The sequence below is a fragment of the Suillus discolor genome (genome assembly GCF_016758755.1).
Source record: "Suillus discolor strain FC423 chromosome Unknown F5147scaffold_387, whole genome shotgun sequence".
Lineage (NCBI taxonomy): Eukaryota > Fungi > Basidiomycota > Agaricomycetes > Boletales > Suillaceae > Suillus > Suillus discolor.
This window is the reverse complement of record NW_024541634.1, coordinates 1-12,968: the sequence shown is the minus strand read 5'-3', so window position 1 is coordinate 12,968 and position 12,968 is coordinate 1. Positions and strand designations below refer to the sequence as shown.

Sequence of the window (12,968 nt, the reverse complement as noted above, 5' to 3'; positions counted from 1 at the left end):
GAAACCTGGAATACGACCCGTGTCTTTGCTCATAGCTATGGCACCAGCATCGCACATGGCCTCGTCTTGCCCGTCACTTCCTCTTCCGGGGTAGTATGAAATGACGGTGACCAAGACCTTCTGGGAGATCTGTGGACGGCCGATCAAGGTTGTGTGTAGCTGCTGGAGATCGAGCATGGTGTAATTTCCTGTACGAAGCACTTTATACCACGCCAAATCCCTTCTTGTTGAAATTCGCTTACCTGTATGAAGCTCCAGTGTTCCATTGAGTATGGATGTCATCTTCAGCTTGGCTTCCGCGGTTGCGCTGAGAGCAGTCGGAGTGGATCCCACGGACAGGACGAATGGCTGATTGTTGACCTCTCTGCTATCTGACTCTGCCAGAACTTCCATGGCCATGGCCGCCGCGTCATTGGTAAGACGCACTTCCCCTGTTAAATACGAGGTAGCTTCCTCCGCTGATGTCGATCCATACGAGTATCCGGCGTGGGTGTAAAATCCAAACACCGAAATTGCTGAAGATGCAAACACCCTCCGCATGAATGCCTTGAAAGACACGGGCTCTGGAAGTATCCCGGCTCGCCTATGTTTGTGAGTAATATATCAGTGATATTCAGAGAACACACTTTAGACCGCCATTCATCTTGATAAACGCAGACCATTTCTTCGGGTGCTCTTGTTTCCTCTCGTATTCTTCCAGAAATTTCACTTGATCTAAATGATCTAAGAGAATACGGACGGTTCCCCCGTATTTTGTCATCTCAGCATGTAGAGCAGACAGATCATCCAACTTGTTCAATCCAACTGGAAGGCCGTACAGAATCTAAAAAATGAGTGAGAGTCGGAACAATTTTACATGCCTCTGGACTGACATCTTTGACTGTACCGTCCGCTACGAGACCACCTTGCACGACTCCCCAAGCTTCCATGAGTGTCGATACAACGACCGCGGAAGCTCTGCCGGTATCCGAAACTAGCTGCAATTTCGTTCCTTCGACTGTCTGATGGAAGCCATCACAGTCAATTTCATCTGTGCTTAACCTCTCTTACCTTGTGTGTCTTCAAGTGTGCCCTAAAAGTTGCTCCCCAGTTTCTGGCATTCTCGTGCATCTTCCTGCAGTTCTCTGCGAACACCGCGCGGTCCACGATGAAGGCGGGTGTTCTCAAAGCATTGAGTGGTTTTCCCACAAAATCAGCAACTAATGCATCTTTATTGGGGTTAAGAAAGTGCATTGGCGTGGTAGTCTGCAGTATGGGTGACATGATCTTTGCGGGGAGGTTGGTTGTCAATAACCCGCCGATAGAATTTGCTTATAACTGTACAATGTAAGCTGCTTCTCTCCAAAATCTATAACGTGTCCACCTCGTGACGATGTGGCTGCAACTGCCTTTTGTATCTATCATTTGTGCACATTACGTGGCAAACTTTTCATTCGCTTTCAATGGAGGCTTTACAAGCTCCGCCGTGACGGTATTTACGATTAGTGTATACTATTAACAGTTCTTCATATCTACGGAATTCCGTCGTATGTCCTGGTGACCTTACAAGATCGGTCCGCTCTGACCGAGGTTAATCGTCCAACCTTTACATAGAGAAGATGATCTGGAAAACTGTTTGTCACTTTGAAAGAAGCCTCCGAGTTCGAATCTATTGTTTCAGTTGTTGAAATGGCAGCTCCGCAAGCAATTGACCCAGACATCCTTCCTCGTCTCGATCCCGAGTACGTTGCCTTCCATAATAAATATGTTGCTCATCTCGTTCCCCCTCACTCTCTACCTTGGGATCCCGCCATCCGTAAGGGTGACACCGTACCAGGAAGCGCAGAGGTCTTGTCAGTCGGCAGTGTTCAAGACTATGACTTGACCCACTGTAAGGTACGCGTCTTTACGCCGGAGGGCACTCCTCCCCCTGACGGCTGGCCTGCATACGTCTGGTACCACGGTGGTGAGTTTGAGGCACTTTTCAATTTCAGTGACATTGAAGCAGTGCTATAAGGTGGATGGACCCTCGGAAACATTAGCTCAGAAAACGCTTTCTGCTCTCGGCTCTGCAAAGGTAAAATTATGAGGTGTCAAAACACATCAAGCATTGTATGCTTATCGCTAGCTTGTAGGAGCGAAGTGTGTTGTAGCATCACCAGACTATCGCCTTGCGCCAGAGCATCCTTACCCCGCCGCAGTGGAAGATTCATTTGAAACGCTGCAATGGGTCTTTGAGCAGGGAAAATCCCTCTTAGGAGTCGATCCTACGAGACTGGCGATTGGTGGTTCATCTGCGTAGGTGATTATCACCTAATGTATCGAAATTGAACTGACCACTCTTTATGTAGTGGCGGTAATCTTGCTGCCATAATCTCCATGAAGGCTGCCGAGCTTAAACCACCTATCCATCTGAAGCTTGCACAGCTCATTGTTCCGGTGACCGACAACACTGCTCTCCACACGGACGATCGGTACCCATCTTGGAAGGAGAACGCAAATACAGTCTGGCTCAATACAGGGAGGATGCTCTGGTTCCGTAATTTCTACATTCCAAAAGAGTTAGAAAGGACCGAGTGGGACAACTCTCCAATCTTTGCGCCCGATGAACTGCTAGCCAAATCTCCAAAGACCTGGATCGCGGTGATGGAACTTGACATTCTTAGAGACGAAGGCCTGGCATACGGCGAACGACTTAAGAAAGTTGGTGTGCCAGTCTCACACAAGGTGTATGGCGAAGGCAACCGCATCAGATTTTGGGCTATGGATGGTATGCTTCTCATATTGTTATCATACGAATTGATTAGCTGATCATGTTTATCCGGCTTTTGTCTATAAGGGTAAGTCACAAGAGTTCATTCTTATTTAACGTTCTTCTCATCCACTCTTCAGTGTTTTGAGTGTCGGTCGCGAGCTCGTGAGTGATGCTGTCGAGAACCTTGCCGAAGCCTTTGGTACATTATGAATCAATGGAGTTGCGAGTATTTTGTACTAAGTAAGTTGGCCAATTGGGCTGAATGTGATAACGAGGATGTGGCCGCTTTTTTCGTCCAAGCCTGTGCTATAGGTACTACTGTCATCTAGGTCTTTCCTACTGCTCAAGGCGAATATTATTGGTGTGCTACCCCTGTTCGAACAGAGTCTTATCACCTCGGAATCAAACAGTAAGTAACTCATGTTGACAAGCCTAAACATAATTCTTGGAAAATTGCAAGTATGATAATCAAACTGCAGCAATCGCTTCGATCTCTACGTCCACATCATAAGGCAGTCCACCAGCTTGGATACATGTACGAGCCGGCTTAGGGTCCGGGAGAGCCTAAAAATATTGTCAATGAGCCAATCCCATTCAGAAGGAATGATTATGACGAGCCTTGATATACACCTCGTTCATAGCTGCGTAGTCGCCCATGCTCTTGAGGTAAATGTTCACTTTCACCACCTTGTCCCATGACGAACCAGCGGCATTCAATACGTCGGTCAAGTTAGAGAGGCATTGAGCCTGCAAAGTTCGGGTGTCAGGCAACACGTAACGGGTTCATCATGATGAACTTGCAGTGTGGGCTTTGATGTCTCCTGGGACCACGTTGCCTGTACTGTCCATAGGGGTTTGCCCGCTACAGAAGATAAGACCCGGGATCTTCACCGCATGCGCTGAGGCCCGTTGGTTAGTTTCATATCATCAACTCGTTCGGGCTCATACAGTACATAGGTACTAGCGGCCTTTCGGGGCTGTTGATTTTTTGAACAGACATGTTGAATATCAATGGCAAAAGGAAAACAGATTCAAGGGGATTGGAATAATGAACTTGATATCGAGCTACATAATATAGGGACAAGTGCTATCCCGAGTAAGTTGTTCAGGTGACCAGACATCTTATCTTAGACCGTTAGGTCCTACCTGGCATAAATATCGCCAAACCACATGAGCTGCAGGATGGTGTCACAAGATAGCGGAGGAGACACATTCGCACTTACGGAGTCCGTTTTTCCGAAGCACCGCCAACGATGTAAATCGCTGTATATCGTTGTCGCAAGATCTGGACCAATCATCCGAGGCTTGTGTACCTGTGCATACCATGACCTGGTGACCACTCTGAAGATATCCCACGCTCCTGGAGTGCAGGCTTGTCAGGCTCACCACCAGGATAAAGGCAATCAATGACTGGATTTAGACAGTACGAGAATCTACGGCAAGAAAAGAATTCTCTGAGAAAATGAAACTCGTCATGAGATGAACAAGAATCGGCGATCAACCTGCCTGTGCTTGTTATCTTTTCTCCGGAAGACTATGCACAGCATAAGTTTGGGAATACCAATCGAATCGGCCAATAGAGACCTGTAGCATACAAGCATCAATATCTTCAAACCGTCATCACTTTAGCATGGAATAAGTCGAGAAAAGGTCAGTCGAGTGGCGACCGCAGTCGGTAGAGATATTGCTCATTGATGTGCAGCCATTATCGCATCGGAGATAAATACCGCAGAGACCTGTTTGCCACCGAACCACCGAGCGTTCAGACCTTGTACAGCTTTCTTGGCGGATTCGATTGCGTCGAACTTGACGTAAATCTCACCCTGCAGTTACGTTCAAGAACTGAATCAAGAGCTAAATGCGAATAGAATGCAAACCTGTGTCTCCCTTTCGACTTTGATGGCCTCTACTCTGCCATATTTTTCTTCACACTCGCCTTTGACATCGTCGGCAAGCTCTTTATCCCAGTCACGTTCAGTTTCCCTATAGCACAATAAAGTTTGTTAGAAGAAAATCGATTGCTTGAATGTGAACTCACTCCTCTGGGTCAAACATATTCTTCAATAAGACAGAACGGGACTGCATAGCTTGTGGAATGTTCGGTTTGTTGCTGCAAATAAGTGTAAGATAAACCGTCGGTACAATTGAATTTTACATACACAAGCTGCGGCTTCGGAGCAGGCTCGATTCTAGCAAGTTTCTGCATTAGTGCTTGACGTGATGCCGCGTTCAAATTACCGCCTATAAAAGTATTAGTAAACAATTTGAAACGTTGATCAAAACGCACCGCCAGCTTCGTCCAACGAATCCTGCTGGGCGTATCGCACAGTGCCCTTTTCGTGGACTGTATTGACTCTCAGCTGTAGCTGAAATTGAATGACAATCTATGAGTTTGCGATTTGGAATGCCCTACCGTTCTACCAGCAAGCTCGAAACCTTCCATCTGTTCAAGAGCCATTCTGGCATCTTCGGCACGTTTATATCTGCTAAATTTAGCGGATGCTTAAAAGGCAAGACAACGTTCACTTACTGCACAAATGCGTAACCTTTGCTGCGCCCGGTCATAGGGTCCCTGTGCAAATCGACAAATTCCAATTCCCCGAAGGGTTCAAAGACCTGCTTGATATCGGATTCGGTAAGGTTGAAATGCAAGGAACCAACGTAAAGTCTGGAAAACAACACGTCACAACTTTGGAGCGAGTAGCTGAGGAGTTTGCTCACTGCATAGCTCCATGAGGCGCATGAACGCCAGGCGGAAGATTTAGGTTCCTCGATGAACTATTAGATAATAGAAACACGCCACACCTGCAAAACTCACCCGTCTCCTGGATGAAGCCTATTCCTTTCTGACTCAGTCAATTGAACCATGATAGGGAGACCCATTACGACTGTTCCGCTCAATGACATAGCTTTCTCTACCAAATCAATCGACCGGAACTCGACGTATCCAATACTACCAAAAGGCATGAGGATCTCAAGAACAATATCAGGAAGTGATGGAACACACCCTTTAGAGCGGCGCGACAGCCGGTCCGTGACAATCCTAGAATCCATTACTGTGCCTTCACCGAGTTTATCCTCGAAAAAGTACCCAAGGTCACGCGCCGTGAGACGAGCGGCAAGCTGAGAAACAAAGACCGACCGAGCTTCCGAATCGTCTTCTTTAGGTTCGTCAGGATTGTAGTCTTCTTGAGCCTCGTAAGTAGGTGAGGGTCGTCTGAATATTATGAGTAATAAGTCACAGTGATGCGAAAGTAGCGTACTTGATTGGCGGGGTACTCATCCTTAACGAGACCTTGTCTGGCTCCTCCTCGTTAATTGAAGTGTCATTGATGGAAGGACGTTTGTCGGGTGCAGGATCCCTTTCCCTCCGGAACCGAGGGGGGTCATCGAACTCGTCTCGTGGGTCACGATACCTACGTTCACGTGAGCGATCTCTACGGTCATAACCCCTTCGTGGACTGTCCTTGGGCGGAAGTCCAGCAGAAGACTCGTCCATGTCATCGTGTCTCTTCTTCTTCAAGCGTTCATCCGGGGGTTCATCAGTTTCATCCCTCTTGCGGCGCCTGTCACGGTCTCCCACATCACGTTCACGGCGATAAACGTCTCCCCGCTCTCGTCTATCGTCGTCACGATGACGCCTGTCTTTGTCTTTTTCACGATCGCGGTCCCTGTGGGACCTCTCGCGCGAGCGATCACGGTAATCTCGTTCACTTCCTCTGTCACGACTACGTCGTCGTTTGTCGTCATAATCTCTTTCTCTGCGCTTTTCACGACGGTCACGGTCTCGCTCATGCGACCCAGAACGAAGAGACCGCTTCGTGCGATGGGTATCAGTGGAATGGTTGCGAGACCTCATGAGGATATCTGTAGGTAAGTTGAAACAAAACAATGAGTGTGGACGACGCACGATTTTCGGTTGGGGGATATGTCTATATCCATATTGCTTGGTGGTGGATTTCGCTTGTGGTGGACAGTGTTTGAGTTGCTTGCAGTGATTTGGAACAAACATGCGAAAACTTCATGTGGCAACACAGCCACAAATTTAAATGTGATTTTTGGATAGACAGTGTATATACAAAGGACACGATACATGTAAGTACTTAAATGTGGTAGTACACAGGGCCAGGTGCTTGGCCGATGAAAATTGTCTATAAAAGCCCAGCCAACCTTGCTCTGACGCGCTTCTCAGCCTTGACGAGCTCCATCTCCTCTGATCGTTTATACAGCTCATTCAGGGGGTTCGTATCACCTTCCTTGTCGAGATCATCCTCAATTTGGCTGAAAGCCTCACAGAATTTGCCGCTCAATATCTGCACGGGAGGATTCAGCAGGGTTTGGAAATTAAAAAAGAAAAATCATGCCTGGTTGTACAGGATGTCCTTGAAGTGTTCCCGCATGGCTCCTCCTTCGAGCTTGAGTGAACCACTCAGTTGACCATACTGGGAGACAGTAGAGTGGTGCTTGAGCTATTGTTTTTTTTACCGCGCATCAGTAACATATATCATTTTACTTCATACATATTTCTTACCTGTGCGACGAAACCATCATCTGCGGCTCGCTCGAAGATCTCTGCAGGTTCTTTCGACATCCACCTAGGAGTGGATTAATTCATTACAAATAAAGTCTGTGAGAGAAAACTCACATTTCGTAGCAAAGGGCCTCGTCCGAGCATCCAGCATCCTTTAGGACATTGAAAGCTTCCCTAACGGCAACTATGTCATTTACGGTGGCGTTTGAAAATTTGGTAGTATTCAAACCTGAACATCATAATAATGTTGGGCCAGAGAGCCTGTTCAGCGAAGAGATCCATTACAGTCTCTTCCCGCACTGACGAAGCAATAGCTCCCTGTTTGGTTGCACCAATGGCACGGGAAAGTGCAAGAGCTGCATCCAAGCCTTTGCCGGTTCCATTTTGCTCGACGGAAACAAAGCAAGGGAAACCACGGCCCTTCTCGTGGAGAGAGCGCACTGAAGAGCCAATCATCCTGTAAAAAAGCGACAGCCAGGGATTGTGTAACTCGACAAAATGGTACAGTTATCGACTTACCGTGGCGCAACCATAACAACATCCTGCCCTGGCTGGAATTTTAACAAGTTGAAGAAAACATTGTACCCGGAAGCAACAACAATGGTGGCATTACTCTTCAACTTAGGCGAGAATTGCTCATTGAACACGCGGGGTTGAACCTGGTCTGGTATCAGGATAAAAAGCACTAGGGATTCCTGCAATTAGTTAGAGTTGAACAGCACAAATTCATGCATACCATCTGCAACTTCAGCAGCTGTTGCAAAGTCGTGTTCGACGTGAAAGCCTTTGGCTTTCGCAGTCTCAGCATACGAATCTACCCGGTTGGCAATCAGGATTTGATCATTGGGGATACCACTGTCGCGTAAGTTCTGCGCTTGTGCAGACCCCTGATTTCCAAAGCTAAGAAATGAAATGAACGGGGTCCGAATACACTAGCGGACTCAAGGACTTGCCCGAGGAACACAATCTTCTTGTTGCTCAGGACACCTAGGTCGGCGTCAGAGTCATAGTAGCTGTAAAATAAAGAACTTTTAAGATCCTCGTGACGTTTTAAGATAATCAGACACACATCTTGGCTTGTCCCATGATAAATTTAAGTCGGGAGGGGAGAGTGTGCTTGCAGAATACCCATTTCCCAGTATCATAGGTCCTTATAAACCCAAAGCGGGGAGCAGTAGCCGAATAACAGTCCCAATGGCCAGTCACGTTCCCAAATTTTAGATATCGAAAGGAGGTGTGATGAACTTGTGCAAAGGTCATGAGGAGCACAAGATGATAGAAGACCCAGTTCGCGGACCGGTCGACACCGTCTACCCGTACTTCATGGGGCCCGGAATTCCGGATGGCGCTGTATATAAAGAGATAAATTCTTTGAGTCGTTTGACTATGGCTTTGCTAGCGAACAAGATCGTGTGCATAACTGGATCGTCTCGAGGTATTGGCCGACATCAGGGAAAACCTCCCGCGGGAATTTTGCAAATGCGACAAAAATTTCTCGAAATTCGCATAATATTTTCAAAAGTTGTCAACAAAGCTAGTAAATAGTTGCGTATGCGTGACGATCAGTGAATGGGCTAACAAAAAAGTCTCTACACAGTTCCAAAACGTTGCTGCTAGTCCAATCCCGAGGCGCAGAGCGGCCAAATTTCGGTATAAGATGTACACTGCGTCGAATATCTTTCACAGATATTATACTAACTAGCTGTTCCCCATTTTCGTATGATCGCGAGACCTTGTGCATACCATGATTTCTCTCGCTTGTCCCGGTGAATGGCGAAAACCACTCGACGTAGGCCAAATGTTTAGGGATCAAGATATGGGAGGGAAAAAGGCTAGCGTGATGTTTCTCGGGTATCGAAAATATAACCCGCACTTGGGCTACACGGTAACCTTGTATGATTCATCAGTGACTTGAAACAGTCAACCAAATGATATACAGACCTTCCACACTCTTCTCTCCCCCATTGCCACAGTTGACAAGAACTGTATCGAAACGTCCTGGCACGGTATTCCCTCGCTTATCTCTTCGTGCAGGCTGACAGTGAACTGAATCAATGGTAACACTTTCATCTTTATGGCCAGCGGAGTCGACCGCATTGTACCTGACCTTATGGAAAATAGGAAGCGAGGCGAAGGGGATATATACATGTCCAGCGGCATGTTCCACCTGAGCTCGAGTTGTTGCGTCTGGGCGAGTGTGAAGCACAATATAACGAGCAAGGGCAGCTCGAAAAAAAGAGGCACCATAGTCGTCTCTAAGGGAGTCGATGGTAGCGGCCTTGACAGATGGATGTTTCGTCATCTTGTATTCCCTGGCATACTGCATATCTGGCGGTAGACGCGATTGCGGCAATGGATCACCAGCGAGGCGCCAATGAACATAACTGGCGTGCCATAGAATCTTCTCCTGCCGTTCAAGCCACAGAGTCATTTGACTGTACTCGTCCTTGTGGTTTGTTGCACGATATGCATCCTTGGCGAGGTCGATATGAAGTCGTTCGGTATATTCTGTATTATAGTTGTCAGTCGTGCCATACTCTTGAATCATATGGAGGTAGTGCCGGTAGGAGTGAAGCTTTGGAAGATTAAACTGCGTTCGGATGCCAAGTGTGACAAATATGTCTTTGTTGTCATGAAAACGGGTCAAAGCTTCATCAAGGAGTTGCAGTGTCTCCGCTGAGTGACATGGATACTGTGCTAAGTACAGGAAGTCGAGGAGTCCGCGAAGAGTTCGAACAAGCTTAGCGCTTGAAATGTTGTTGGGAAGGGGAATGTCGATAATAACACCCAGAAGAAAGCGGCAAATCTGATTGTGCTCAGCACCACTGACTCTTGCGAGACTAGAGATGCCCTTGTTGAAGATGCGAATATTATGGTTTGGAGGGAGTCGACGGCAACGGGCATCAATCTCTGCTTCTCCAAAAGCCGATTTGATCCAAGCAATCATGTGTTTCACGAGTCCTTGATATAGCTGGTGCAATACGTCGGGGGTAATCGCATGGAAGATATTCGACTTCGGAAGACACTGCAGATTTCGAGACTGTGTGGCATGGCGGTGATATCCAGCCACAGTCAGGCCTTCTTTTCCACATGGACGACATTTTATGTTGCCTCTGATACTGTGCATTGTCGAGGATGCGATGGAAATGTTGGCTTTGGTGCTTAAGTGGTGAGTGGTGACGAAACGAGGTAGCCGAGGTAGATTTAGTGTTTAGCTTGCGGGCGGAACATGAACCTTCTTCAATTCGAACCACTTGTTACAGGTTGTCTTCCCCCATCAAAATTTCCCTCTTTTAATTCGCTTCTTGCTTCACACTCATTTCGTCAGTCTTTTTCTTACAACTATATTTTACTTACCATGCCTCCAAAGGCTCCTGTGACACCTGGAGAAAAAGCTGCAGCAAAACGGCTGCAGAAGAAGGTTGAAATGGCATCCGCACACTCTGCTCAAGCAGCCACCCCTTCCGAAATTGAAACCTCAGAGAGCGTTGGTAGTAGGTTTTTTTTTAATGGATGAAGTGAATCTTTATGTCTCCTAACACCGCAGGGCCAATACGTTAACACATCTTGTGTGGAACGGCAACAACACAATCAATCTCCTCAGTCAACAACCTCATATCCAAGTAATTCTTCATGCTGCCATTCAGCTTGTCGAACGAGAGCTGGTATTTGAGTGCTACTTTCCACGACCGAAACATCGCCACACCATGATGGTCAACTTAGTACTTGAAGCCGCATCATCAGCAGAGCATAAAGAAGTCTTACAGCGCTTGGAACAAGACCAAGCTTACATGAAAGCTTTCACCAGAGTGGTGAGTTTCTTGTCAATACTTTCGCAACCCACAATTCTCATGCAAGTGGTGCTACTGATTAGCCAGATGGGCGTATTGGGTTGATTCGCAAGAAACTCAAGGAGATTTCGGATCGCGTCGTTCCTGGTGCATATGGGGTCAAGACGGGTGATGACGAGAAGATCAACCGCCTGCTCAATCTCCTGACTTTCATTTACAAGTTTGACACCAAGGTTCGGTTTAGCTCATCGCAAATGTTGATCCTCTTTGACTTTTAGGACATGACAGGGCAATCCCATCTTGAGTCAGCCATTTGACCATCCCGCTATCAACACTGTATGCCAGTTAGCCTTTTTTACGAGTCAGGACCAGGTTGGGAAGAAGTATAAGGATCGGTTTGTCTCTGTGCTTGATGACAACGATGAACCCGAGATCCCGAGTGCCATGGTCTCAGCTGTGGTTACTGCGGTGCGTCGTATTCTAACTATTCAAGCGCTATCTCACTGTGTTCTACCAGATTTTTTCTTCCCTACTTGATCTGAAGTCCGTTGTTGATGTAGGTCGCGAGCGTGGTGATTTCGGGCAAAGTCTCATCGGCATGTTTGACAACAATATGGAAATGCTCAACGGAATCTACACCAAGGGCCCGCATGTTTACCATTCTCTCATGGCTCGAAAATACAAGGCTGTTAGGTATGTGCTAGTCTCGCATCTTTGTTGCATGCTGCTCATAACTTTCTGCAGCAATGTGGTTGACTTTGCATCCGCCAAGTTGAAAGCAGCATTTGCGCGAATCGATTTCGATGGGATGAGTATCGACTAGGGCATTCCTGATAGCACAAGAACTTTGCGTTACAACTTTTGTCTCATTTCCTCGTTTTCATATCTTGTGATTTGCGATATTCTAGTATATACCCTGATTTAATCACATTATAATCATTTTGTTGTATTCATGTGGATTTTTGTAAATTTTCACCCATCCGTAGAGGGACTTGGAATATTTTAATGTATTTTCAGAAAGTCAGAAAATTTCAGAAAATCTTATGAAATCTTCGCGGGAGGTTTTCCCTGATGGAGCATGCGCGGTCGAATCGGCCAAACATGGAGCAATTGGTTTAATATTGCATTACTTTGGAGACCAGGAAACCGAAGTGGAGCTTCAGTCTTTGAAAGAAGAAATATATGTGACGACTCACAATCACTGTCAAGTAGTCGGTGTGCCCGGTGATATCGCGAATTCGGAAACTTCACAAAAGGTGCGCTGTTTAGATTATAAACGACCAACTGTTCGAGTTCTCACAATATCCGAAATAGATCGTCGAAGCAGGCGTCGAAGCGTTCGGACGAATCGGTAGGACTTGTAAAACAAGATATATCTTAACTAATGCTCAGACCAGATGTGCTCGTCAGTAATGCGGGAATTTGTCCATTCGCTGAGTTCTTGACGATGCCCCATGCTATATGGGAACGTACCCGACAAGTAAATTTGGATGGATCCTTTTACGTGGTGCAAGGTGTGTACCCTCGTGACTGTAACATTAATATGATTCTAAGGTGATATCGCGTTTCGTGCAGCGGTGGCAAATCAAATGAAGAGCCAGGTCCCCCAAGGCGGGTCTATCATCGGTCTGGCTTCCATTTCAGCGCTCGTGGGTGGTGGATTCCAATGGTTCGTATCTTGATACATCGATGAACGAGACTTAACCTTTTAAAATGCGTAGTCACTACACACCGACAAAGGCAGGTATCTTGTCGATGATGCAAAGTTGTGCTATCGCTCTTGGGAAGTATAACATACGCTGCAACGCTATACTTCCTGGCACGATTGCCACAGACATCATAAAGAGGACCTTGCGAATGAAGAAAAGCGGGAGTATACGATCAAAAGGACTGTGCTTGGGAGACTTGGTGG

General features: G+C 46.7%; 2 protein-coding genes across 2 annotated transcripts; one reads left to right on the top strand and one right to left on the bottom strand.

Moving 5' to 3' along the window:
* Nucleotides 1-8,799: 8,799 nt before the first annotated feature.
* Nucleotides 8,800-10,437, bottom strand: F5147DRAFT_645759 (uncharacterized protein; the record flags this gene model as incomplete). Its single annotated transcript, XM_041433153.1, has 2 exons — nt 9,207-10,437; nt 8,800-9,155 (listed from the first exon to the last, which is right to left on the bottom strand). Exons 1-2 carry the CDS (start codon nt 10,390-10,392, stop codon nt 8,800-8,802), a joined length of 1,542 nt encoding a protein of 513 aa, XP_041284227.1. The 5' UTR covers nt 10,393-10,437.
* Nucleotides 10,438-10,623: 186 nt separating this feature from the next.
* On the top strand, nt 10,624-12,738 carry F5147DRAFT_765617 (uncharacterized protein; the record flags this gene model as incomplete). The annotated part of the gene is made up of 10 exons (XM_041440750.1): nt 10,624-10,763; nt 10,813-11,077; nt 11,140-11,289; nt 11,345-11,524; nt 11,574-11,749; nt 11,801-11,868; nt 12,074-12,312; nt 12,371-12,407; nt 12,454-12,570; nt 12,632-12,738. 10 exons carry the CDS (start codon nt 10,624-10,626, stop codon nt 12,736-12,738), a joined length of 1,479 nt encoding a protein of 492 aa, XP_041284226.1.
* Between the last annotated feature and the right edge of the window lie 230 nt (nt 12,739-12,968).